Below are 27873 nucleotides of genomic sequence, written 5' to 3' on the forward strand. Positions count from 1 at the left end.
AATATTTTAGGGGGAATAATAATACAAAATAATAATAATATTAATAATGTGGTTGCATAAGTGTACACACACCCTTTAACTTATTATTTTTTGAAGCACCTTTTGTTTTTATTTTTAGCACTCTGTTTTTTTTTGTAGGAGTCTATTAGCATGGCACATCTTGACTTGGCAATATTTGCCCATTCTTCTTTACAAAAACAGCTACAAATCCATCAGATAGTGAGGGCATCTCCTGTGCACAGCCCTCTTCAGATCACCCCACAGATATTCAACTGGATTCAGGCCTGGACTCTGGTTGGGCCATTCCAAAACTTTAATCTTCTTCTTTGTTGATTTTTGATGTATGTTTTGGTTTTGTTGTCATGTTGAAAGGTGAAATTCCTCTTCCTCTTCAGACCATAAAACATTTGCCACATGCTTTTGGGAGACTTCATGTATGTTTTTGAAAAATTTTGCCAGGCTTGGATGTTTTCCTTCATAAGAAAAGGCTTCCATCTTGCCACCTTACCCATAGCAGAAACGTATGAAGAATAGGAGAGATGCTGTCACATGTAGTACACAGTCAGTACTGGTCAGAAATCCCTGCAGCTCCTTTAATGTTGCTGTAGGCATCTTGGAAGCCTCCCTGAACAGTTTTCTTCTTGTCTTTTCATCAGTTTTGGAGGAATGTCCAGTTCTCTGGAATGACACAGTTGTACCATATTTTCTCTGCTTGATGATGATGGTCTTCACTGTGTTCCATGGTATATCTAATGCCTTGAAACATTTTTTGTACCCTTCTCCTAACTGATACCGTTCAACAATGAGATCCCTCTGATGCTTTGGAAGCATTCTGCACACCATGGCTTTTGCTGTAAGATGCAACTGAGGAAATGTCATGAAAATCCTCCAAGAACAGCTGATCTTTATTGGGATTAATCAAAGTCACTTTAAATGATGACAGGTGAATACTGACTACTATTTGTCATGAGTTTGAATGTGATTGGTTCATTCTGAACACAGCCACATCCCCAGTTATAAGAGGGTGTGTACACTTATGCAAACACATTATTTTAGTTTTTTAGTTTTTATTCTTCCCCCTAAAAGATTGTAATTCTTTTTTCAATTGAATTGTTCACATTATAGGTCACGTTATAGGTGGAAAAAGTTCTGACATGATTTATCTTCTTCCATCTCATTTTTTTACATCACAAAACCTGGCATTTTAACAGGGGTGTGTAGACTTTTGCTATCTACTGTATCACATATAACAAAATAGGATGCATGTTTAAATATTAGGTCCTGTAAAATAGCACTACAAAATGTAAGTACAAGTATTTACAGTTGTACCTAATTTAATCTAGTAATTTTCCCCCAATTTATTTTTGCAATTAAGGTTACTGAAGATGGCTTCTTTCAATCTTGAAGAAAAAAAACTGTTTCCAGACATATGTACCAAAGTTGTTGTTTATTCTTTTTTCCCACAAAAAATATAATATTTACATTTTTAAGTGATCTAAAATAAAATGCTACTTTAAAAAAAAATCAAAGTGATTGATAAAATACTGCATTATAAAGAGATAACAATTTTTCCACAAACATAAACATTATTTGTAACCAACCGAAATCTGTGAAATTCACAGTCAAACATGTCTTAACGGGCACATTTAAAGGCATCACTCTGTTTGGCATGGTCCTTTTCACTTATATTGCTTAACATGTTGATCCTTGGCAGAGACAGCACAGACAGTATACATCCCAATCATTTTTCTGTTGTGTGAAAGTACTAATTCAGTGCATTTATCTCCCAGCAGATGTAAACATCAAAACATTCAAACTATAAAACATTAAAATGTTTCGTTCAAGTCTTTGCATCTCTCACTCCTCCTTCAGGCTTCTAGCTCTTCTCAGCAGAGCCAGGGGAATAATAAAAGAGGCCGATGTGAGGAGAAAACAGACCTGAGCTCCAGCTATCCAGTAAACTGTGAAGAAAACACAACAGTTAACCACTAAATATATTTTATATCAAGCAAAATATTTTCCAAACAATACATCAGATTGTAGTTGCATTTGGTGCTTATACTGTCATCTGTTAAACTTACTGGAAGATGACACCACCGGTCCTAGTGCTCTGGCCAGAGCTCCCAAACTACGCAGGATCCCCATCACTGTGCCCTTCTGACTGGCAGAGCCTAGAGGAGGACCAATAGAGGGTAATCAGTAACAGTGTAGATGTTATATGATAATCAAAATGTTTCGCAAGTTTTCATGAGTAATAATTATGAAGGAGCTCACCATGGTCAGAAACAAGTGTAGACAGGGATGGAACTACGATAGCAGCCGCTGTTAAAAAAACAAACACAGAATACAATTCACATATGAATTACATCAGTTATACAGATGTATGTGTCCCAACTTTAGGCTCTGTGGTTAAGCAAAGACCAGATTCAGAGTCCTTGTAAAAGAAATCCATTGTCTGGGGCTGTTTGTGAGGTGTCTGTTTTGTCCTATTTACATTTTAACGGTAGTTTCATCTACATCCAAACTAATTGGTATGTTATCTATAGACTGATGCAAATTTGTGATATCAGGATATACAGTGTGAATAAAACCTCACTTTACAGACAGCACAGTGACCCAAGGAAAAAGAGGCATAAAAAGGTCAGCTGTTTAACAAGTACGTATGGTGTGTTAATGTAATATATCATGTGGAGTGAGCTCACCAAATGAGTATAACGCCAAGCCGGAATAAAGCATTGCCATATTGCAAGAGAGTCCGATGAGAATAAATGCTGGGATTAACATAAGGATTGCCTAAAAATGAGAAGCATAGATTAACAGAGAAGAAAATGGTGTAGTGCTGCATCATGTCTCAAAAATATATATCTTCTTTTACAACAATTGCTCAAGTAAATATAAGTAATCTTACTGTATGAACAGCCTTGATATGGTGCCCAGGTTTAATTCTGCGAGCATAACCTCCCTGGATTGAAGCCATGATGACACCAATGAAGAAGAACATCTTCCCCTGCTGCATACTAGGGAGAGAAAAAGTACTTTTAAAGTGACAAGGCTGCTTTTCAGGAAGCATTTACTTTAATCTATAGAGTAGACAGCTTTATGAGTCACACCTTGTAAACTGGAAGCGTTGGTGAGTTAAGAAACTCAGAGTGAACTCCAGACCAGCGAACAGGAACAGGTAGCAAAAATAAACCAGGCCCAGCACTTGAAGCTTCTGCATTCCTGTAAATACATTCAAACCTTCTATCAGTGTGCCAAAGGTCAATCACTCTTTATAAATGAGGTAAAAAGGGGTGTAAGCTCGTGCCGGGAATCCACGTTCATGTGCAGCACTCACTTTCTTTTGAAGGCGGATCTTTTGTCTTAGAAACAGCTGAAAAATGGAACAGAGATAATGGACTCAGGAGGTCCCCGGAGTCCCCAAACCCTGAAGATGAAGCCTGTGAAGAAACAAGACAAATGATTGAGTAAAATACAAGACCTGTCAGACAAAAAAAAGGTTTCGGGAAATAACAGAAGCAAACTTGAATTTAACTTTTATACTGTATGAAAATTAGAACCAGCTTTACCACTAAGGTGGCAATTGACTATTCAATATGACATTTTGAATCTGATAACAGAGCTGTCAATCATGTTGTTATACCCAGATTTCGCAATCAAACATCAAATTAAAACTTATCAGAAAATTAAATATGTGGACATAAATACAACAAAATCAAGAAAAATGTCTTTGATCTGTATTCTGATTTTTGAGTTTGACCAAATCTGTTGACATGGAGGAGACAGGCTTTATGATGTAAGCAGCCAGACAAAAGGGGGGGTTGCATATGTTTTTGGCTTCACTTTTGGGTAGCTAAAATGTTGTCCATCTTTTGCATATACTGTATGGGCCAATAACAAGTTGCAGTTAAAGGAGACCCAAACAAACGCTTATTTGTTTGTCCTACTCTGGCACAAAAGGGTTTCAGTTTAGGCATGATCAGACTGGAGTAGTTTCATGACTATTGTCTTGTTTGTTTTTTCAGCGACACCTTACACAGCAATGAGTACTGATACCCAGCCCTACTAACACTTAGCTGTAATCTGTAAATTGTATTGTATGTGAGCTTGCATGTTTAACAAAAGCCCCATACACACCCATATTGCCTGATAAGACCTCTTGTGTGGGTGTGTACAGACGGAACTGAATGACAGCTCCTTTATGATTCATTCAACTTTCATTCAGTAGTATTCAGGGCAGGATTCTTTACATTATCACTGCTATCAGCTCAAGGTAATCCCCTGAGAAGTTTTGTCCAACTTCAGCACAACAAAAGGCCCAAATTGCCTCACAGTGGTTGCCAGGCTACCAGTGAAGACTCCAGGAAGTTGCAGCTCTGGCCTGAAGCTAAACCTTACATAGAACCAACATAATTTCTGCTGTCAGATATGCTGTTTCCCCAATGTTCAATTCTGTTTCCTCATTGTTCATGTATTCATGTATTCATTTATTCATTGTGTAGATTTATTTGGGGAGGAGACACAGATGTCTTGGGAGAATATACTGCAGAAAAACAAATCAATTTTCCCTGTGAAGGTCTCCACATTTTACCTTGACATCCTTTGTGAGCGTCTCTGGCAGCATAAGCCAGATAAAGACTAGATCAGCTGCACTGAAGGCCAAGGCGAGTAGTGCCGGAGTTTGGTAGAAGACGCTTCCTGTTGTTCTGGAGCTGATGGCAAAGTAGGCACCCATCAGAGGTCCCACAGTGAAACCCAGGGAGAAGGCGATGCCGATCATAGCCTAGAGATGGTGAAATTTGTTAGATTTGATTTTACATTAAGGCTCATCATTAGCATTGCATGATATTTAAACAATGTGTGAGTCAGAGCCTGATAACATTACATTCAATTTTACTCTGAGAGGAATATCTGAAAAGAAGAACATTTAATATTTAGATTACAGAAAGATACAAATTAACCAATTCACTCTGTGCCTACCATTCCCCGGTTCCGTGCTTTTGGGCAAGGCAAGTCGGCGACGATGGCGGTGCAGAGGCTGACATTTCCCTTACAAATGCCTCCAATTATTCGAAACAAAAGGAACATGGTGAAACTCTGGGAAACTGCCCAGACGGCATAGGAGGACATCAGGCCTAACTGGAAAAATGGCACCCAATTAAACCCTAACAAGTCAGTGCTGATTGAAAGGAACTGAGCAGAAGAGATGAAACGATGTTTAACAAGCAAAAAATGTAACTATGTCACTGTTGTTCCTGAAAAATGTTGTACGCCATGAAACAGTATTGAGGTTTAAGTTACAAAGTTTGAGAGAAAAAGCGGTGTAAAGAAACATTTTTCCTTACTGTGGTGAGAATGAGCAAGGGTCGTCTGCCATGACGGTCTGACAGAGCCCCAGTAATGGGCGACGACAGGAACTGCAGCAGGGAGAACAGGGACCCAATCAGACCTGGAAGACAGAAACACATAAATATAGTTTCTTTGCAACATGAGTCATCACAGTGTGACAAAAAAGATAAAGCTCCACATAAGTAATCAACCCCATGTACCTCCAAACAGGACTGTGTTGTATTTCTTTTCCATAGGAATTCCCACAGCCTCCCTGAACCAGTCCACAACACCCTGCAGGGACTCGTAAACGACATCCTTCAACACAAGGAAACAGAAATTACAACTTCACACTTGGACAACTGGAGTGAAGAGGTCAGTTCAGCATGAGTCAGCACTCAGACTCTCTCTTGCATGCATACACACACACACACACACACACACACACACACACACTCCAAACAGTCGAATCTAATCATGCACGAGTTCCTTATGGTTTTTATGGAACTGACAAGGCCCCCTTTGTTCTGCAGACTACAAACTACACATCCTCAGTCCAGCATGCCCCATTCACAATGTGTTTTTTTAAGTAGAAAATTGTTCTACTGTTGGAAACTATTAACACTGGTTCCGCTTTTGACACTGACTTACAAATGTATTGCTGCGGGAAAAGAGTTTAATGTGTGGCACCAATATTTTCCAACCAAGTCAGGCAATTTACAACGATGAAAATCTAACCACAAATGATATTTCTTATTTTATGGGCAGTAAAATAACTCAAAGAGGAAGTCATGCTGATTTAATTTACTTTAGGATTTCTTAAAACTCACTTCTCAGAATATTAAACCAAATTTATTGAAGTTTTCTGTCACACAATGTTAGCAATTACATCACTTTATGGATTTTCACACATCTTATTCTTTCTTTTCTCTTTTAATAACTGTTTTTCTTTTATTTGTTTTCTTGTGCTTCATCCTCTGTAACCTGATTTTTAAAATCTGCCTCAAACAAATATTATTCTATTACATTTCAGTCTCATAGTGCTCTGACTGCAAGTATAGCTGTAACATCTATCCCAGTGAAAACAGTAGTTACCCCTGTTTGTGCATAATGGTCCAGAATTGAAGGCAGCAGAGGTAGGATCAGTGTAAATCCCAGCAGGTCCAGCAGCAGGATGATAAACACAATGTTGATGACCTTTGATGAAAAAGAGCCGTCATCCTCTGCTGGTTTGTTTACGGCAGGCATTCCTCCAACTGGATATGGTGCCTCTTCTGTTCCTGCTTGTAAGTAAAACACACATAGTTCAAGTAAGAAGAGTAGCATTAATACTCAAATTAAAGAAATCAGTACTTTACATTTAAAGTGCACCAAATGTTCCAGTAAGCATGACCTCTAATCTCAAGGAACAGGAACAAGTAAGTGCCAAGGAAAGCACCACACTTACAAGATAGAACTAGTCATTGAAAGTCTCTCATGGATATACAGTATGCATATATTCTGAAAGACCCCAGAACTCTTGGTCGAAATGCACCTTATGACATTAGGAATAATTACAGAGGATTTCAAGATTATGACACATCCTCATTTACAAGAACAAGCTCTGTTCAAACCACTAACTCTAAGTTCTGTATCATGTAAAACTGTGTTATCTGTACATGACGAATTGCTAGAGTGTGGACTAAGCTTAAGCACTTGAGTGGGTGCAGCTGGACAGCTGCGCAACGTATAGGTTATGCTCCATTTTCTCTATAATAAGAACCACATTATCATTGAAACTTCCAAAAGTGGCTTTAAACACAGACAGTTGCTTTAAAAAGAATAAAACAAACATACAATACACAAAAAAGCAGCAAAACAGACAGGATGATGAGCAGCTTCATTGGTAAACCTTATAGCAGTTTTACCTTTTATTATAGTCTGGAAGTTAATTAATTTCCATGTGTGTTCAATTACTTTAACTTTATTTTACCACATGCCAAATAAAGACAACTGCATGCCTGTAAAGTTGCTCTCACCTACAGTTTGCATTTGCTACTTCTTACAGTAAATCATGAGGAAAGAAAAAAGTGCAACTGCAGGAAGGAGGAAACAGCAGCAGTAAATGCAAACTTGATCATGTCAGAAAAGGTAACACTGGCAGCCAAACGTGTTACAGCAGGAGTTTAGTCTGAAACTGACAAAATAACACATTTCCTACAGGTTGTTTCACAGAGTATGATATCGATCAATTGATACAGTATGAGTGAGAGTAAGCGCCACTTCTCAGCATCATCTCTTCCCTAACACAAACTGATGCATTAAGACAATAAAGACAGGTGAAAAGGTACAATGTTGCAGCTTCTACACAGACACTATTTCCGCACATTCCTAAATCAGAACTACAGATCAGAGCGATGACTTACCCGACTCGAGCAGTTCTACCTTCTCTCTCTATCATCAGCCCATTATTATTGCTCCACACCAGGAAGCGGTGTCCTCTTACATTTGGATGACAAGGATGTCGTAACTAACGCGCACAGGAGAAATGATGCGTTTGGGTGTTCTCGAAAGCTCGTATTTCCGCATTCCACATTCGTGCATCGTCTTTTGGCCACTGTTCGTGACCTCAACTCCGCCCCTCAGTTGCTGTCCCGGGGTGCTTTGGTTAGATATCGCTCACTGCACAAATCTCTGGCTAATAAATAATGATTAAAAATCTCTCTGGTTATCCAGCAGATGGTTGTAATTTCAAATGTAGTTTTTTTATCTGGTAGATACGGAGTCCCTGAAGTCCCCAATATACATATATATGTATATATATATTGTGCGCACAGGATATTATCTTGTGCGCACATTATAAACAAGTATATTTTTTGGGACTTCGGGGGCTCCGTGGGTAGGTGTATTCTGATATGTTGGTCCATGTTTAGTTGGTCCAACTCAGGACATATTATTCGATTATGCTGAACGGCACTTTTTTTTAAATTTCATTCTATTTTATTTGATGTCTTTATTTCGATTATGTAAAAGTAAAATAGAAAAAAACATACAAGTAGAAAATAATAAAAAGTTATACAAACATACAAGAAAAAAAGAAGATATAGTTATACAAAATAAACCAAATCAATTAGTTCCATCAGCAAACACTGATACATTTTACTTTACATGTGCGAAAAGGAGTAGGAAGAAGTTAAAACGTATCTAATCCTACCCCTTTATTCACTATTTTCTGGCATTATACTAGTGCACTCCCACACGTCAAATCTTCATTTATTATCTTCATATTTACACCTACAATCAAAAGTAAACCCCTCATGATTATCAACCCTTGTCTTCCTCCTTGTATCGCATGAGAATTATTTATTTATACTTCTTCTTGAACTGGACTATGTTCTGTCATTGCTGTAGCTCCATATTGAGTCTGTTCCACAGTTTTACACCACAGATTGAAATACTGAAACTTTTCCTTGTGGTCCGAACACTCACCATCTTCAATCTTAACTTCCCTCCTAAGTTATAACCCCCCCCCTCTCTTTCAAAGAACACTCTTTGAATATTTCCTGGCAAAAGATTTGTCCTTGCCTTATACACAATCTGGGCAGTTTTAAAATCTACAAGGTCAAATAATTTCAATATTTGGGATTTGAGGAACAATGTATTTGTGTGTTCACTTTAATGCGTTTACTTGCACTTTTGTATAACTTATGTGCTCTTGTGATGTATTGTTTTCTGTCATGCTATCATGATGTACTGTTTCCATGAATTGTGTTTTGAGCTGCCGGGGACTTCGGATGAAAATTAGCCTTATGGCTAACTCTGGCATATTTAAATGCAATGCTGAAATGTTCATTAATATGCACTGTCCCTTTAAATAAATAAATAAATAATTAAACAAATGTCTTGTCTGTCCAGAATGATTTAATATTTTTTCAAAAGGTAAAGTAAATGTCTAAATTCACAATTCCACTCATCTCTTACTGCCAGCTGTGCTAGCTAGCATAAACCTAAGCTAATTGCAGACGCTGACAAATTTTTTGGTAATTAGTGTAATTTGTTTCGCCTCTGAAATTACTTCAAAAATGTCAAGCAGATATTAGAAATCTCTTGGATTTGAAATACACTTTAAAAACCCAAGCAACCCCATGGAGAACAGCTACAAGGTATTTTCCTGCTTGAGCCAGCTACCAAAGGAACCTGGCCGACTCAATCTTAATGGGTGGGTTACACAGGTCACTAACAGCTACACCTTTTGTCCCACTTTCGAGTAGCCAGTGACCCTAGTGTTAAAAATATTTTTTGTTTTACTAGCAATGGAAACTCATCTCTACTACTAATACATTTGTGTTTATGATTTCAGTTTTTCTTCCAAGCTAAATGGAAACAAACACCAGGCTCGGCAACACTTAAACTTTACTTACAAGAAACATACATGGTATCATACAATGGAAAAGGTTAAAAAGTCAAGAGAAGTATATTATTTACAAGTAGTACCAGACTAAATACTGTTAATTAAGGAACTTTATAATTACATGCATCCATACATTTTCATCACAAATAATTTTCATCTATATAGACCAACTTTTCTATCATAAGTCCAGAAAAAATTTGATTCCCTGTGATACGAGTTGATTTTCGTGGTTTTCTCAAGATCCTGACTAATTTTCTGGTTCTCTCTATATAACAATGCTTGTTTCCCCGTTATAATAGTTACATTTTTTATCTCCAGATGACAACAGGATAGTCTCCTGGCCATCTAGAGAACAAAAGTAATAGGCTTGCCCCTGTGGGGAACAAACTATGAAATGCCTTACCAATGAGGTAAGTTAAGCCTGTATCTGTGTTATTCAACATTTTTATCCACTATGCATCATCTGATGTTAAGATCAGATCTTGAGAAAAAAAACTCTAACTTAACATCAAGGGCAAATGGAGTAAATAAACTGTATTGATGCATGTCCATTCAGAACTTCTTTAGTCGTTGATGCACTTTGCAAAGCAATCCACTTGTGCACTAGCACAGCACACAACAACCTGTGTTGAACTACCAACAGTACCTGAAGGCAGCATACGCATTTCCACAATCTGGTGTTGAGGTTGTTCCAGTTCTTGGTATTAACAGTTTTCATATAACAGTAATTCACAGTGTAAAGATTTTTGCATGTTTAACAGTAGTAAACACTGGTAAATAACTCCCTTCAGATAAACTAAAGGAATATAAAATGACATTCGTTGTTTAATGGTTATTCAAAGATATCCATTAGGGTCTTAATACAAAAGAAACAAGACCTTAATTAATGACAATGTGTCACAGATGTACCAGGCACCATATATTGGTTCTGAAGTTTCGTTACTTGAATCACATATATAAGATCATATGCACAACAGTGCTACAGGAAAATATTTCATTAGAAAGGTTTAAAGTCTAAAAAAGAGAAACAATACATTTCAACCAGGTTTCATAGAAATACACAGTACAGTAAAAAGGTACAGGGCGGTTTATTAAAAGAAAATCTCACTTCCACATAAAAATCAAAAGGTAGAAACCCTCTTTAGCGGCAACAACATAAAAAAAACAACTATAGTCCATGTCGCATAACATGGTGCTGTAGATCAGAGCTGTTCATGAGGTTACGTCCACAGAACTCACAGGTAAACTGCTTATCCTCGGTGTTCACAGGGCAGTGGTCTTCATTACCCCCATCCGCAACTTCAGGTGCACCTGAAGAAAAAAGAAGGAGGGTTCAGAAACATTGATGAGTAAGTAATATTCTAAAAATGTTGTTTTTAAGGCATGTTATGATTTAAGAAGGCCAGTATCCACTCTGAGCTGAGACACGCATGTAATATGTGTTCAAAAGGGATAAGAAGCAGTCATGGAATGGTACCCTGGCTGTGGATGAACGCAAAAAGGAAATGTGCCGACATTGCTGCTTCTGTTTGGAGTTTATGCTAAGCTGAGAAGATTGTTACTTAACCTATACATTTAACAAACATAAGCCTTACCTTTGAGCTTGTGTGGTTTCTCTATCCCATCACTTTCTTCATGTCCCTGGTCCATGCATCCATCCTCGTTATCTTCATTGATCGTTTTGACTTCTTTGTTATGAGTTTGCTCATGATGATCGCTCTGATCTTCCTCATTCCAACAACCTGTAGGGTCCATTTCTCGCTTGAGATATTCTTTCTCAAGTATAGGCATTTCCCCATAAGGGCATAGGTTTTTCAGTGAGACACTTGAGCGCTCCTTGTGGCTGCCTTTGAGCTGTGCACAGTTTGGCTTATGAGTCAGCCCATCTTTGTCTAAATGAACCTTGATGTTATTTTCTGGATTTTTCTTTTCCTCTATATTAGCCACATTTTTCTTGTCGGCCAAGGTAATACTGCTCTCTCCATCCAACCTCTCCTCAATACTCTGCTCTATCTCAGCTTCTTCTTCCTGATCTACCTTTTTGTGAATCTCAGAAAGTGCATTTTCAGCTATTTCACCAATGGAGCTCCCATCTTCTGTTTCCATTTTTCCTTTAGAGATCATCATTAAGTCGCTGCTGAGGGCTACTTTCTCATTTGTCTGTCTTTCTTTCTGTCCACTGTTGCAGTCCTCAAATTCCATACTTTCACTAATACTTTGGTCTGCAGGGTCAGTCACTGCATGCTCTTGTTGGTCCTTCTTATGCTTCTCTTGGACCAAGGTGTTAAGTTTTGCATTCTCATTTTGAAGGTCTAATAACAAATTCTCAGGTCCTTCTTCAGTCCTGTTTGCGCCGTCCTCAAGCTTTATGATGATGGCATTCGCTGCAGGATGTTTTGCTTGAGTCTCCTCTGGAACTTCATCAGAGTCTGTGACCATCTCCTCTGTCTTTACAATCCCGTGGCTCTCACTGTTGAGGAGCTCCGAGTCAGACAAAGGCTCCTGTTCATAATCTGGCGTCCGAACAACCCTTGCCTCCAGCTGATCCAGGCTGACCTGACCAACAAGCTCATGATTCCTCACAACCTGCAAATATGAAAAAGAAAAAACATTCAAAAAAATGATTAAACCTCATATAGCTCATTTCCACTGCAGGAAACTTAAGTATATTGCCAGGAACATTTTAAGAGCCAGCGTTTTAACTGGAGGAACCAAGGTATTACATTTGTAAGGAACACTTCAGTGGAAAGAGCTACAGAGTCATTCCTTCACTGCCTGTAAATCCCCGAGGGTGTAGTGAATAATTCCTACTTTTTCATGTCCATTTCTACATCAGCTACTGAAAACATGAAACAAAGAAGCAGTCTACATGTCCGTTTACTTTTCGAATTCCAGGACCATCAAAGTGTTCAACTTATCTTTCCTTTGGACGGAAAGGTATTCCAGGGTTTGGCTACAAATCCTCACCTGATGCTTATCACTCAGGTGCGCCTCCAAGTCACTCAGCTGAGTGCAGTCAAAGAAGCACAGTCGGCACTTATAGGGTTTGATGTCATCATGTTTCATCATGTGCAGATGCAGGTTTTCATGGCTGCCGCACGTGTAAGTGCAGTTGTGACAGCGGAAGACAATGCCTTGGAGGTAACGCGACAGCTTCGGGCGACGCACTTCGATCGGCACCAAACGTTCCTCTGAGAACCAAAGAAACAGGAGGAGTGAGTATACGACATAGCCGAGTATAAAAGGGTGAAATTAAAGATACATGTTAAGCATCTATCCTACCTCGATGCAGGACGATGTGATCGATCATGCTGTTTTTGTTCTTGGTTTGGTAAAGGCAGAAAGGGCAGCAGAGGTCTTTCTGATGGGTAGGTTCTGACTGGCAGGTCGAGTGACCCATCTCCATGTGCATTTCCAGAGTTTTCCTGATAAAGCCAGGGAACAAACGTGAGTCTTACACATGTATGGGCAAAATGTTAGCAACACAAATACTTGTGAACATTTCCCTTAAGTCTGCTCTAAATTCTAATTGGATTTACTTTGGGTTTAATGTTTGTTCAAAGATTATTGCAGTTATTTACTAAAAATATAATAATAGGCATAAAAACAAGGAAAGCATATTCATGTTTTATCACAGAGGAACATACTCAAAGTGAATGAAGCTCACCTTAAGCCAGTGAAAAAGCTGCAGTCCTTGCACTTGAGGATCTTCTTCCCATGGCGATTAAGGTAGTGTCGTCGTATACTTGACAGGTGCTCGGTGTTGAAGTTGCAGAGATCGCAGTAGAGCACACTGCTTTCAAGCATCATGCTTTCTTTCCCAGTTGCTTGAGATGAAGCTCCAGCCTGTGCCATCATGTTATACTGGTTCAACTGCCGCTGCACATCTGGGGGCTCCGAGTACTGTGATCCTGTAAAAACAGGATACAAAACTGAGTGTTAAAAATGCACGAGGAGAGCTGTATGCATTATGATCCAGAAAAAATGAGAATAGTTATGACTTGCTTTTGTTCATTTGAGATTTTTCATCAAGTTCAGGAAAACTGCTCCATTCTTCTGATGAATTATGGGGCTCTGTGTCGCTCTCAGCACCCTCCTCATCTTGGTCTTCATTCTCATTGGGATCCGTCAAAACATCTGAGCATTTGGAATACACATGTGGGGAATACATACATCCAGTGAAAGGCTGATAAAGATGTGCAATGTTACATCACAAGCTCTGTGTAATGTGTGTATTAAAGTTGATTATGGTATGTTGGTGTGGCATGTATGGTCACCATGTCTTAATCTGATCACAATGATTAGTATCACAGCCGAGGGATTGTCTGGCTATCAGTTTCTTCATGTAGACATGTGACCATATTTGATTCCATTTAAATGCTACCATTTAATTTAAAAGAGGATAAAAACCCCCCACCTTATTTTTCTTATTATTTTGTATTTATTTGTAATAAAATGTTATTTTTTCATAAAACAAGATTTGGTCTTCTAAAAGTCTTTCTTGGTCTTAGCCAGGGGGAGATTGTCTTAAAATCAGGGTTGCTTTATATTCAAGCCTACACATATGCATGTAAGTATCAACCTTGTAAACAAATACATCAGTAGACTATATCACTACCATTGGAATTATAATTTAGGTGATCGCACAATATATACAGGTTACTCACCATGATGATTTTTCATAAAATGTCTTCTCCACAGGACCATGACGTTGGTCCGGTAAGAGCAGAAACTACAGACGAAAGGCTTCGTGGTCCCCGGTTTGTAAACGATGTATCTGTTTATTCTGTTGAAGTAAAAACAATTAAATTAATTCAGTTAGATATACCTATAGAGACACAGAGTACAAGGACATCATATTTATGTAATGCATTTACATTTTTTACCTCCAACATAACACTATATTTTTGCACAGAGTACTAATAACAGTGTAATAACAACTGTGTGCTTGTATACAGCAGCTTTGTATAGCTGTTTGAATATTTTCAAAAGAAGCAAACACCTTTACTGCAGCTTGTACTGCTAAGGCCAGTGAAGGAGAACTGTCTGGTGATTTAGAGGGTAAGAAATATGACCAAAACAAAAGATCAAGGTTTCTTCTTACTTGTTCTTTGAGACTGTTGTAGGCAGAGTATGTTTCTTGATGGCTGCCAGTGCTTCATGGCTGCGCTCGTGCGAACGCAAACCTTTCAGTGACATGAATGTGCGGCCGCACTGTTTGCAAGTCGGTATTTCATCTATCAAATCTTCCTCTGGTTGCTCTAGATCTGTCGGCTTTGTAGGTGACGAATGAGGGCTTGTTGGCGGAGACGAGGTCTCTACTGGTGCCACGTTCCACTTGGACAGGTCTTCCACAGTTTCCAGCATGGGCAGATCCCCTTGCTTAAAAAAAAGGAACAAAAACAGATTGTAAACATGCAAAGGATGAAGAGTTTATTTACCACATTGCAATAGTTAACTTACCTCTGTGGGTTCGTCCTCTGGTGTCATCATGATATCAGATGTCATGGTCTTTGCATCCTCTGCATCTCTGGTCTTCTGGCTCGTCTTCCTCCACTCTCTGTGGCGGTCCAGATGATAACACATCTTTTTAATTCCGTTCAGCTGTTTGTTGCAGTGGGAGCATTTGTAGAGCCCTGTGGTCCTCTTTGATCCTCTTGATAAGATAATGAAGTCCAGAATTTGATCTGAATTATGCACAGTTCTGTAATGGTCAAGGAGCAGCTCAGATGATCCAAACATTGAGTTTGGACACATCTTACATTTGACAGCAGCAATTTCCTCCAATTGAGCTTCCATCAGGATAGAATCCTTCCTGAGTTTGCGCTTGTTATACTTCTGCAGGAGCTTAAAGGTAGTCAGCACATCAATTTTGTGATATTTTCTGTAGTGACTTTGTAAATATCTTCGAAAGCAGGCTGTATAGGGACAAATGTGGCACTTGTACAGTCCGGCCATGTTCTTTGCTATTGTTGTGTTTGATTGATTCATCCCAGGAGTTTCTATCTGGTGAGTGAGGTCAGTTTCTGCGATGCTCCCTGCTGAAGTTTCACTTTTCAAAGCGAAAGCCTCAAGTACTGATTGCTGGAATTCGTAATCTGGTTGGCTTTTCGTGGTTTTGATTTTGACTATAAGTTTAGAAGCTGTCGCCTCACTCTGACCATGGTTCCTCTCGAGGTGGATTTTCAGTTTCTTCATTGTTGCAAGAACTTGTGTACACTTTTTACACCTGAACCCCCTCGCGTTAAAATTTCTTCCCTTTGAACAACCAATCATGCTGGTGGTAAGAACTTCCTCTGCCTTGAGTTCATCTGCCCTGGCAGTGAAGTCTGGGTGCCTCATTTGGCAGTGCGTGAGGATCCCATGGAAGCTAGCATTCACATAGGGACAGTACGGACACAAAAAGACCAATACTTTGTTTTCCCCTGCCGTGGTGTTAGATACACTCCCTTCCGCACTATTTCCTTGCTGCTGGGCTAACAGGATGTCCTGAGAATTTGGCCAGGGCTTCTTTTCAACCTGCTTGTTCAGTGGTAAAAAGTATTTTGTAACGCTCTCTTTTCCGTGTTTTGTAGCGTAATGGCTTCCAAGACGTTTCTTTCTAAAATAGGTGTTGGGACACAGGGCACACTTGTAGGGAGGTTCAACATCCTTTGCTACAGATGTATCACTGTGATGAAGTAACACATGTCGATCAAGCCCAATCTTCGTGGTGCTCTTATAAGCACAGTGCAGGCATTTTATCACTTTGTATTTTTTCCTTCTCAACAGAGAAGCTTTCGACATGAATCCATGATTGGTACGGATTTTAACATGCGTCTTTTTTAGCACACTTGATGAATTAGGGGGTGGTTTTAACATTGCTGGCACTGTGTCTGCAACAGTCTCATTATGGTTCTTCTTGCAATGCTTGTTCAGCTTCTCCAGGGTTGCATAGATTAGTGGGCAGGTTTCGCACATGTACCCACTGAGTCTCAAACCCTGACCTCTTTTTTTCAAACAGTCCTCCATGTTGTTTAAATGATCTCCATCCATGTGAAGACTATCTGCTCTGGATTCAAGGTCAGGGTGCCTCATCTGGCAGTGAGTGAGAATTCCATGGTAATTGGTGTTCACGTACGTACAATGTGGACACTTAAAGACATGCACACGTGTTTGGGTATGCGTTTGCTCTTCTTCAAGTTCATTTGATTTTTCAATGCCATCTTCATGATGCTCGAGTCTAATGTGAATGCGAAGATGGCGCGGGGACTGAAACCTCCCAGAGCAATACTGGCACTTGAGTTTTTTTGAAGATTTCGTCACTCCATCAGAGGAATCAACTGAGTCGTCAAACTCAAGAGGCTCTTGATAGGCCTCCACTGGAACTTGCATGTCACTCTGGTCTTCAAACTGCCTGCTTGTACCAGGCTTCCTGCTGTGGATGACATCCAGGACTGAGCCGTCTTCTTTCACAGACCAAGGATGGACAGCACGGTAGTGGTTTGTCATATTCATCACTGAGTCACTTTTGAATGAGCATGCTTTGCAGGAATACACCTTGGTGTCATTGTTTCCAGAACTTTGAGATGGTAAGCTGTCATCAGTGACATCCACATCACTTAAAATATCAGTTTGCATGACTTGCGGTTTCTTCCTTTTACCTTTGATTGAATCGGGGCCAACATATAACCGAGTAATTACATACTCAAGGCTAGGTCGTTTGGGGTGATTTTCTATGTAATGGTCATAGACTGCATCTGCTGTTTTATGAGAAAACACACACATTTCACAGTGATACCCTGCCTCTATAACTCCTTGTTTATAACACATTCTTAAAACTTCTGTGACTGTGCGGTTTGCCCTGTGGATTTGCCACACATGCCTTTTCAAAAGATACACATGTTGAGTTTTGTATGGGCATCTATGACACTTGAGGGCCCTCTGTGTTTGGGAGGCAATCGCTGATGGTTCTGAAACTTTGCAATGCTCCTTTGAATTTTTCTTTTTGTCCTCCTTTCCCCTGAGGGGTGCGTGTTTGACTCCTTGGTTTGCAGGTGTTAGGTGAGCTTTTGCAATCTTTTCAAGAAGCATAGAAGAATACAAACGGATCTGTTCGCTCTTTGTCCGAAAATGAGGATGTCTGTTACAGTAATGCTTCAGTACCCCATCCACAGCATTGCTTCTATAATTGCAAAAGTGGCAGAAAAGCAGCTCCTGTTTGTCATCATTTATGATAGGAAGAGGCAGATGAACAGTTGAATCGCTGGATTTTGACTTTTCTATTTGATCACAAATCAAAGCTGTGTGTTTGAGGATACATTCTCTTTCGACCTTTAAGTTTTTGTGAGCTTTGGATTGATGGTTCAATACTCCTTTTACGGTTGGATTTCCAAAGTTGCATTTTTGACAGTAGAACAAGTTTTCTGGACATGTATAAGGATTTGAGTTCATCATCGAAGCACCTCCTGCTGTACCCTTTTGGTGTAGATGTTCATTTACACTGCAGTCATCAACTTGTTTGAAGGCTCCAGAATCAGAAGGTTTAGTACTTGGACTAACATGGATTCGGAGTTTCTTTCTCTGCACCTCAACACTGTACGAGGCAATCTCTTCAGCATCTGTTGGTTCATGTCCATAATGTTTTGTGTTATGATGTCCGACAACACTGGTGATATTAGTACTTGAATAACTGCAAACCCGACAGTTAAACAATGTTTTTGGTGAACTGCTTGATAAACTGGCCATGTCAGAATACATTTCCTTGCTCTGGTTGGTGGGAAACCTTTTTCTTTTACTTCTGTTCTCTGAAGATTCCTCTGTCACAGCTGTGGGAGACTCAGAGTGTGAGCTGAAAACTTCCGGGTTTGGCCTGGGTGTTCTCAAAATCAATTTGATCCTTTTCTTTGCCTTCTTATCTTTGCTTGGTTTCTGAGACTCCATGTTGCTCTCTGTTGGCAGAGACTTTTCCATCACAGAGTTTGAAGACTTATCAAATGCCGTCTGCGATCTCGTGAGTGTCTTGACACGAGCCATCTGTTTGATTGTGTCTATTGAGACAGCTTCCTCTGGGTGGCTTTTTTGGTAATGAACATGCATAACAACAACTGACTTATGACTGAACTCGCAGTTGTTGCAGTGATACAAAGTCACATCAGCTCCTGATGAGGTTGGATGTTGGGGCGAGGATGGTTTTTCCACTTCTCTCTCTGGAGAAATCTCTCTGGTTCTTTCTGGACTAGGTACTTTTTCACATTCATTCAACTGTGATTCATTCCCCTCTTGGTGTTTACTTGCCAAATATCTGAAGTACATCAAGGGATTACCCACTGTATGCGTTGGGTGCTTCTCCTTGTAGTGTTCTTTCAAGGCCTTTGATGCATCTGTGGTAAATGAGCACACAAAACATTTGAAAGCTAAGCTGAGGTCATGCAAGTGCATTGCTAGTACATTTGGAGTCTCTGGATGACTTTCTGTATAATGTTTCTTGAGTTTAGCAACATTTGAAAACTCAACCGGACACTCCAGGCAACGGAAGGTAGCACTCTGATCAGTGGGATCCTTAAGGTAGACAGCACTATACCTTACGTGGGGGTGATTGATTTGATAATGAACGGACACAGGCCTGATGCCCACAGTACTGAAGTCACAATGCTTACAGCTGTAAACTTTTGAGGTTTCTGCATCTGTGTCTTCAAGATTCCTTTCCTCTTCACCCTCACTGAATTCAAATGAAAGCTCTATGTTGCTTGATGATTGTTGTTGAATTTCATCTGCTTTCTTGGGATGGTTTGTCCCTTCCTTGTCTGATTTTGCTTTTTTTACAGGAGGGGCTTCTGAGCTTTCCCTGTTGGGTTTCTTGTCGACATTGTTTGGGACTGTTTCTTTGAGCTTTCCCTGGGCCCTTGGTGGCTTTGGGTTAGCATCGGGAAAGGGGTCCCTCATTAAAAAAAGAGAGGAATCCCTTTTGGTGATATCAATGGTGGGCACTGCAGTGACTTTAAACACACCACTACTGTTTGGACTGGAGTTTGAAGGAGATTCTTGCAAAATGAGGGTTTCTTTGGTGCCATCTAGAGACAATGTGCAATTCCCTGACGGCACTGAGGGTTGCTGTTTTACTCCAGTTGATGACACTAAGAACTTGGTTATGGTTTGTAGGGGCCTCTTGTATGTTTTCATATCCTTTGAGGAGTTCACTGTGCATTTTGCATTTGAGGTAGACTTCACCGGATTACCTGAAGAAATCTGTTTATCTCCTTCAGCTTCTTTCTTCAGAACGACGATTATTTTGGTCTGCGGGCTTTCTGAAATTATTTGATTTATAATCCCATTCTCCATCGCAAAGTCCCTTTGACACTGTTTCTGATGCTCATTCAAAACATCTTGACTAAAAGCTTTAAAATTACAGTGCTGGCATTCAAAGTGACTGCCTGCATTTTTGCTGCTGCTGCTGTCGTTGTTGGTTTTATAAGTCTCAGAGTGTTTTAACCCAGCATCTGTGAGTGCAGTATCTACATCCAAGCCATGAACCTTGGTGAGGTGATCAAATAGGAAGACCTTGGATTTGAAGATGAGGGAACATAGCCTGCACTGTAAACACTTGGTCTGGGATTCTTGGGTGACAGCTTGACCCTGTGTCATGGGGCCTGAGGTGGAAATGTGCACTGAATCTGAGGGGATAGATAACAATGATAAGAAAATTTTGAAGGTGACGAACTACACCGGAACAATATTTTACTCTCAGACAATGGACTGTAATACATACCTTTTTGCATCTTGCATTCTCTTTAAATGTAGAGTCGTACAGAATGCAGATGTGCCACACCTAGAAGATTGAAAACATTATCTCATTGCTGTAAGCAGAATCAAGAGCCACATATTTTGTTCCCTGCCTATTAACAGTGGTTAATGTAAGGTTTCCACTGGGGATGCACCGATTTGTTAGCTGAGTATCTGTACCAGTCAATACCTAAGGCTCTTTTGACAGACACTGGCCCATGTGCCAATTACTTGGTATTCACTATTTGCAGTAGCTAATATGACTTATCTTATACCTCATATCAATTCAATAATGCCAAAGTAGGCAGGTCCCTATCTTAACTATAGGATGAGAACCGATCTGGGCATTTTATCAACCAATCAGAGATTGGCAATTTGAGTAGATCATCCCACCCTAATATTTTTTGTCAGCTGCTGTAAACTGAGCACAATTTGCAGCAGAACGCAAATGTGCAAGTAAAGTAACTTAGCATGAGCAACCCTGTGGTTAAAGCAATCAGACAGCCACTTACAACATAAGCAAGAGGGGGTAACAGTAGAGCTGCGTTTCATACTACCAATTTGATACCACAACTAAAATCTAAAGATGCAATAATATACTGGTATACAGTGTGTTCACTAAACCGTCAGAGAACAAAGCTGGACTTGGCTTATGAAGATGTTAAAATTTAAAACCCTGGATCGTGATATGGGCACATTAAAAAAGCTAAATGGGACATCCCTATGTCCCACTGGTAAACACAATATTGTAGCTTACTTTGAGGTTTTTGCTTTTAGTGAATCAATTATATTATTGTCTTCAAACAGGACTATTCGAGTCAACACTAATAAATGCATTCAAATGAGACTGTGATTGTTAAAATAATAAAGGGGATTTTTAAGTAGTTTTTTAATAAGAGAAGGTTAAATAAAGGGTTGCATCAGGAATCAGTATGATTGAATTTGGGCTCACTAAAAGAAAAGTGTCTGTCTGACTTTAACAATGTTCATAAATATCTTTATAATACTAAAGTATTTAGGTGTCTACCCCAGATGAGGAATTAATGGCAACAATAAAATATACATAATAAATAATAGGTATCGGAAGCTGCTATCGACTGTCCTGTTATTTTTTACATCAACACAGATTTTCTGAATCAGTGCATCTCTTATTTTCACAACATTATAGGACAGTGATTTTTGAAAGCAAACGATATACCGAGCTGAGAAATCAAAAGAGATGTCTTAAGAAATCGACATTTAACTCCCACAGAGGCTCGTCCAACAGTGAGACTTAAAACGACTACAGTCGCTCTGCTGACAAAAGTGACTCCAACTTTACTAAAAACACAGCGGAAACAGAGAGTGGACAAATAAAACTTCCGTGAAATCTTGGTTCAATGAATTGATATACTCACGCATGAAGACAAACACAGATTACAGCCTCGTAGGCAATGTTTTGAACCTCTGGTGTGATGAAGAGTCCTTCACGTTTCCGCCATTTTTCCCGCGAGTAGTGCTCGCTCCGGCTCGTGCTTCCGCTTCAGCAGCGACCCGAGAGTAATTTCACGACACACAACATCCGGCCAAAGTCGCTCAGCCTTCAAAATAAAATGTGCAAACTCATTCAAGATCTTGTTTATACAGTCTATGCTTTAGATGCATTGCCACATACCCAGTGGTGGACAAAGTCCACAGCTTCATTACTTAAGTCAAAGTGTAGATACTCCATGTCAAATATTACTCTGATACAAGTGAAAGTTGCTGTCAGATTATTACTTCGAGTTAAAGTACTGAAGTACTTCCTTTTGAAAGTATTCAAAGTACTTCTTAAAAAATCTCTAAACATTGCATTTTCAAACTACATAAGTGCAGTCAAGAATACATAGGAGTACATTCTGTTACATTATGTTTGTTAAGAAAACATTACTTGAAATCTCTAAAAACTATACCATGGAATAAAAACAGCAACTAAGTTACTCCAAGCACAGACATCTTAGTTTGAAATGTTGATCTGAAATGAAACAAATGTAATGCAGCTCAACACGTTCTCTCAGGTTGGACAGTTAAATTTGTACTTTTGGGCAGAGTGGGAAACAGGGAGAACATTTCAGACGATACGTATCATTCTTCATTTCAAAAACCTCTAACACTGGCTGAAGATATGGCCATGGGAGCACAGGTGGAGAATTATAGCCATCATTACCACCTCTAAATGAACTGCCTGATCTGAGTGAAATTTGCTCTGTGTTTGCTCCACAAATTCAAGAGCTGACTTCAAAGCTAAAGTAGTGAGCAACTAGAGCATTGATAGAAATGTAGTGGATTCAAATTACATTAATTGTCTTCTGAATGTATTGGAGTAAAAGTAATAAGTACCCCCAAAAAATAATACTCAAGTAAAGTACAGATACTCAGAAAATGTACTTAAGTACTGTACTCAAGTAAATTTACTCTGATACAGCCTTCTGACTTCCATGAACTATAAGAAAAAAGAAAAGAAAATACTAACCATAAGCCGTCCCAACCTTTATCCCTTCCTCTATTAGGGTTGACCCAAGTTTTATGGCCCTGAGAGGGCCTGAATCACATTTACAACAACTTTCTGCTTGACAGGTTTGCCCTATGATTTGAGTCCCTTTTTTTCTCTCAACGCGGTCATGATTTGACCACATCTTCATGCTTTTTATCTCTATCTATTTCTTTGAACAGGTCTAAGCTTACTTAACCTTGGTTCTTATTCCATCCCTAATTCCCTAAATGGCATATGCATGTAAGATAAATAAGTCCAGATTTTCAAAGCTATTTGGATTGCAGGAGTCTTAATAAGAAATACTTTACCAAAAAGTTTGTTTTGTTCTATAATACTTAATCGGGGTAGGATTTTGTAATCAAAATGCAACATTACTGATTTTGTGGGGAACCTCTCACCACTGTCTTTTATACTTTTAAAAAGCACGAACATAAAGCTATACTATGTATCATACCTAAAGCAAAAAAAAACAACCCCCCCCCCCCCCCCCCCCCCCCAAAAAAACATGTGCTTTTATTGTGAAGTCGGACACAAATTTGACAGGAACTACTTCGGATCTTCATTGCATCTTACTTTACTAATTAAAAGAAACACGCCTCGTAATTTCACACCCACTAAATTCTCTTAAATTGATACGTTTCATAATATTTTAAAGGCTTGCAAGTGGCATATGTACTCCTAATAAAGTCGATTACCCATAACCTGAACTGTGAAATTAACTTCCCCTTCTGCTTGTTAATGATAAATGGATCACAACATCCTGAGTGGAAGGCATGGCCACTTTCGTCTGAATCACTTTGATAACAGGTTCTTTGCTAGACTATTTAATAAGAGGTATTTGTCATTTGGTGTCAGCATGTTTGTTGAATAATACTGAAATCAATAGAGATTTCTGATCCCACGATAGGAGTGAATTGGGTTTTTTCTTCTTCTCAACCAGTGGGGAAGATTTCTGATTCAGTTTCACTATTTGCAAATGATAGAAACATGAATACGTTAAATTTCAAGCTGATTATGTGTTCAACAGGGGTTAACACACTTAAAAAGAAACCTATCGAGACGATGTTTTTTTTTCTTCTTCCTTCTTCAGTTCCATTCCGCTGCGATCATTGGTTCCGCCTATGTGCTTTCCTACGGAACCATTTGTCGGTCGTACCACAACAGGAAAGCACCACAGTATCAGTGACCTATGAGAAGTGGCTTGTTTCTTTGGAAAATAACTACTTTCAGCTGTGACCCTCTGTGTAAGTTTAACTTACGGTGACATAACATCGCCTTTCTGTTTATTTTACTGTGGATTCAAATACGTCGCAATAAATACATCAATAAATAGCAAAACAAAGCTAGAGTTTCGGTTTGTAGCTTACAATCATGCACCATTCAATGTTAAATATGGCTCAGTTTTTGTAGTTTGTGCCTCTTTAATGTTTTTTCCCCCGTGCATCAGGTAACTAACATTAACCAGTTACAGCTAATATAACCTAGCATTTGATTTGCTCAGTGCTGCACTCTGTATGCAGCTTGTTCACTCTAGTACAAAAGAAATGCCAGTAACAGCAGATCAGTCCTCTTCTGTGAAAAAGCCATTGACAAACCATTGTGTGTCTGTGTTTGTGTGTTCAGGGGTGACGCTTCCTGCGGAAAAAGAAAGATGATGTAAATTTGACCTCAAACATCACCATGTTGCCTGCCAAGCTGACCAGCCGGTTAATTCTGGCTGCCCTCAGGAGGATTCAGCTTGGAGCTTATTACCCTTGTGAGCAGTCCCTGTCAAGCTGCCTTATTCACACAGACGGAGGGAAGACAAGGAATAATCACCACTCTGGTGCCAGTGCATTAAGAGGAGTGTTTCACAAGCAGAGCACAATCTGCCTGACTCATAGACAATATGACATTCAGCACAATGGGAGAAGATCTTTCAGCTTATCTGCTGCTACAATCGTGAATTCAGCGCCAGCACCTGTGCAGCCATACCTGCGATTGATGAGGCTGGACAAACCCATTGGTGTGTACATTCATTTAATGCAAATCAAAGCATTGAGTATTTTATAAAGTGATTTTATAGTCAAACTGATACTATTAATGAACATAAACGGATACCTTTCTCTTTCATTTTGTAAGTGCAGATGGTTAGTAATTGATTTTGTTTAATAACAAGCGTGCAAAACAAAGCTATTTAGTGTATTAAAAACATGTAAAAACAAGATTCAAAGGAAACTATTAGTTATTGTTGAGTAAAACTGTTGCAGAAGAGATTGAGAAGGTGCTATTCTCTATCAAGACATTTCTGTATCAGCTCTGAAAGATCCCTTTAAACCACTATTACTAAAAGCCTTATTATCTAGCCAACATAATGGAAATTGAGATTTACTAGTGTATGAGACTTAGAATTCATCCTAAATGTCTGGGTAACATTCAAAATAGTCAAATGCATAAAACATTGAGTGCCGCAAGAAATCAGCAATAAAATTTGACTTATGTACAGTATGTCTTCACACAGGCAGAGGAGGTCACGTACTCTTTTCATTCAGCACTCAAAGGCCTCACACTTAACACTGTTTTGAGAAACAGCAAAATCTAGGTTGCTAATAATAAAATGTATTTTTATAAAGGCAACTAGGCATGGGTAAAAAAAATCTCCTGCATCGACTTGTTAAAGTATTCTGTGTGTGCATTGTGTGCTTTCATCTCATAGGGACATGGCTGCTGTACCTGCCGTGTACCTGGAGCATTGCTCTAGCCTCTGACCCAGGCTGCCTCCCACATCTGGGAATACTTACCCTGTTTGGTACAGGCGCTCTACTGATGAGAGGAGCAGGCTGCACTATCAATGACATGTGGGATAAAGACTTTGACAAAAAGGTTTCTGAAATCCTCACATGGTTATTACTATAAATGGAGCTGTGTTTTGTATTTACCTGCATCACTATCACTCACACAGACACAGTCCCAAACACTCTGATTATTAGATTGTTCCAGCAATAAGTATCCTTTCCTTATTTCTGCTCTGGCTGATTGAAAGTGATGTTTCTCTGCAGGTGGCCAGGACGGCCACCCGGCCTATTGCAGCAGGGGAGATTTCTCAGATGCAGGCACTCGTCTTCCTTGGAGGGCAGCTCACTCTGGCTCTTGGAGTTCTCTTGAGTCTCAATTATTACAGGTAACATTTCATTAAATCTTACAATGTGCAGTTTTAACAGAGAAGATTGAAACAGTTGTGGTAGTTAAAGAATGAGTTCAAAAATTCAAGTTGGTCTTGGAGAAACACCTTGTTCATTCTTTATATGAGGATTTGACTGTTGTTTTAAGACAGGAATACAACATTTAAAACCTCATCTTTAAAAAAAAAAAAAAAATCAAACTGTTCAACTTTCTTTTATGAACATGGAAGAGTAGGTCTGTGTGAGAATGCAGACAAAATTGACTCTCAGTTTCTGTTCCCAGCATAGCTTTGGGTGCTGCTTCCCTGTCCCTCGTCATCACCTACCCTCTGATGAAGAGAATCACTTACTGGCCACAGTTTGTGTTGGGTATGTACTTGAGAAAATTATCCTCTTTAAGCTAAATTAAAATATTACTTCTTCCTATAAAGCTAAATTTTGTTCTCTCTGTCACTTTGTTTTAGGTCTCACGTTTAACTGGGGGGCACTGCTCGGCTGGTCTGCTGTGAAGGGTTCCTGTGATTGGTCGGTGTGCCTTCCACTGTATTTCTCAGGAGTGATGTGGACACTGATATATGACACAATATATGCACATCAGGTGAAGTATGAGGGTTTTCATAGATCTCCATAGTTATTATTTAGTTTCATATAAAGCGTTTCAGCACTGTAAATTAAGCATCTGAGGTTCATTTTTGCCTAGACGCTCACATTTAGATAAGAAATACTTAATTTATTGCTAGAGATCTTAATTTGGAGGATCTATAAAAATGGAAACACTGAAGTTTAAATGTTGAAGACTAATGGAGCAATAGAAAAACTAAAACATGCTAAATAAGGTTTACTAAATTAATAAAACAATGTGAAATTGTTGGTGCAACTTTGCGTCTCACGATGTCTTTGTTGCTCACACTGAAGTTAATTGTAACATCAATGCCACATATATAAAGAAGCCTGATATTTATTTTATCTGGACCCTCTCTGTCTTTTCATTGTTCACAAGGATAAAGAGGACGATGTAAAGGTAGGAGTGAAATCGACTGCACTGAGGTTCCAGGAGCAGACGAAACCTTGGCTCAGTGGCTTCACGGTGGCCATGATGTCAGGACTCGTAGCAGCCGGAATCAATGCTGAGCAGACTCTTCCTTATTATGCTGTACTGTCTGCAGTGGCAGTTCACCTCACACATCAGGTGAGAAACATGTACACAGACAGTAGCCTCAGTTCTCCTGTGTACATTCCTAATAAGATGATAAAAACTGAATGAATTCTTCATGTAAATATGAAAATGAGTAAATTAAGATGTGATTTTTTTTCTTCAGATTTACACACTGGACATAAACAAACCAGAGGACTGCTGGAAGAAGTTTGTCTCAAACAAAAACCTTGGACTGTTGTTGTTTTTAGGAATTGTAGTCGGCAATCTGTGGAAAGAAAGACAAGAGACTTCGCTGCAAGATGAGGAGGCACCCAGATAAGTGAGATTATCAGCGGAGTCTTTTTATTTCACATACAGTGGATAACTTTTCACAAAATGCTCAGTATCTTTTCAGATCTTAACTCTGAGCACAGCTCTGTAAGAAATCAAAATATGTATAATGTGATGGATGATTTGAATTCACAAAAAAGTATTTGATACATAACTTTTATCGCAAACCATAATCCACAGTTGTTGGATCAGCTCAAAATAAAAAATAATATACTGCCTTGAAGGTACATAAAAA

The 27873-nt window shown here is 39.2% G+C and overlaps 3 protein-coding genes across 5 annotated transcripts; 1 reads left to right on the forward strand and 2 right to left on the reverse strand.

Moving 5' to 3' along the window:
- Positions 1 to 1435: 1435 nt before the first annotated feature.
- Positions 1436 to 7927, reverse strand: mfsd10 (major facilitator superfamily domain containing 10). Of its 2 annotated transcripts, none has more exons than XM_034692001.1 (13): positions 7734 to 7927; positions 6424 to 6611; positions 5550 to 5646; positions 5346 to 5449; positions 4981 to 5139; positions 4592 to 4783; positions 3338 to 3440; positions 3111 to 3222; positions 2909 to 3017; positions 2703 to 2793; positions 2275 to 2322; positions 2082 to 2171; positions 1436 to 1961 (listed from the first exon to the last, which is right to left on the reverse strand). In XM_034692001.1, exons 2-13 carry the CDS (start codon positions 6574 to 6576, stop codon positions 1858 to 1860), a joined length of 1362 nt encoding a protein of 453 aa, XP_034547892.1. In that variant the 5' UTR covers positions 6577 to 6611; positions 7734 to 7927; the 3' UTR covers positions 1436 to 1857. The 2 variants fall into 2 exon arrangements, with proteins under 2 accessions (XP_034547892.1, XP_034547893.1); XM_034692002.1 differs by having other exon boundaries at positions 1437 to 1961; positions 6424 to 6608.
- A 1776-nt stretch (positions 7928 to 9703) lies between these two features.
- Positions 9704 to 22005, reverse strand: LOC117818654 (zinc finger protein 462-like). Of its 2 annotated transcripts, none has more exons than XM_034691614.1 (11): positions 21877 to 22005; positions 20466 to 20525; positions 15182 to 20370; positions 14823 to 15100; positions 14386 to 14504; positions 13724 to 13855; positions 13386 to 13629; positions 13001 to 13143; positions 12686 to 12909; positions 11314 to 12304; positions 9704 to 11029 (listed from the first exon to the last, which is right to left on the reverse strand). In XM_034691614.1, the coding sequence occupies exons 2-11, from the start codon at positions 20473 to 20475 to the stop codon at positions 10887 to 10889; spliced, it is 7473 nt and encodes a 2490-aa protein (XP_034547505.1). In that variant the 5' UTR covers positions 20476 to 20525; positions 21877 to 22005; the 3' UTR covers positions 9704 to 10886. The 2 variants fall into 2 exon arrangements, with proteins under 2 accessions (XP_034547505.1, XP_034547504.1); XM_034691613.1 differs by having other exon boundaries at positions 15182 to 19080; positions 21877 to 21983.
- A 1534-nt stretch (positions 22006 to 23539) lies between these two features.
- Positions 23540 to 27873, forward strand: coq2 (coenzyme Q2 4-hydroxybenzoate polyprenyltransferase). The gene is made up of 9 exons (XM_034691605.1): positions 23540 to 23798; positions 24082 to 24235; positions 24615 to 24996; positions 25687 to 25853; positions 26030 to 26151; positions 26436 to 26521; positions 26617 to 26750; positions 27153 to 27341; positions 27472 to 27873. The coding sequence occupies exons 3-9, from the start codon at positions 24672 to 24674 to the stop codon at positions 27625 to 27627; spliced, it is 1179 nt and encodes a 392-aa protein (XP_034547496.1). The 5' UTR covers positions 23540 to 23798; positions 24082 to 24235; positions 24615 to 24671; the 3' UTR covers positions 27628 to 27873.

The sequence above is a fragment of the Notolabrus celidotus genome, chromosome 9, assembly GCF_009762535.1.
Source record: "Notolabrus celidotus isolate fNotCel1 chromosome 9, fNotCel1.pri, whole genome shotgun sequence".
Taxonomy (NCBI): Eukaryota; Metazoa; Chordata; class Actinopteri; order Labriformes; family Labridae; genus Notolabrus; species Notolabrus celidotus.

Coding starts and splice junctions, on each gene's coding strand:
- mfsd10 (XM_034692001.1), bottom strand. CDS start 6,576: ATGCCTGCCGTAAACAAACCAGCAGAGGATGACGGCTCTTTTTCATCA. Junction 3,441..4,591: donor CGCTCACAAAGGATGTCAAG/GTAAAATGTGGA, acceptor GTTTCTTCACAG/GCTTCATCTTCAGGGTTTGG. Junction 1,962..2,081: donor ACCGGTGGTGTCATCTTCCA/GTAAGTTTAACA, acceptor TTTTCTTCACAG/TTTACTGGATAGCTGGAGCT.
- LOC117818654 (XM_034691614.1), bottom strand. Junction 13,856..14,385: donor TTTTATGAAAAATCATCATG/GTGAGTAACCTG, acceptor CCAAATGCTCAG/ATGTTTTGACGGATCCCAAT. Junction 12,910..13,000: donor TCACATCGTCCTGCATCGAG/GTAGGATAGATG, acceptor TTTGGTTCTCAG/AGGAACGTTTGGTGCCGATC.
- coq2 (XM_034691605.1), top strand. CDS start 24,672: ATGTTGCCTGCCAAGCTGACCAGCCGGTTAATTCTGGCTGCCCTCAGG. Junction 26,522..26,616: donor CTGGCCACAGTTTGTGTTGG/GTATGTACTTGA, acceptor ACTTTGTTTTAG/GTCTCACGTTTAACTGGGGG. Junction 27,342..27,471: donor CAGTTCACCTCACACATCAG/GTGAGAAACATG, acceptor TTTTTTCTTCAG/ATTTACACACTGGACATAAA.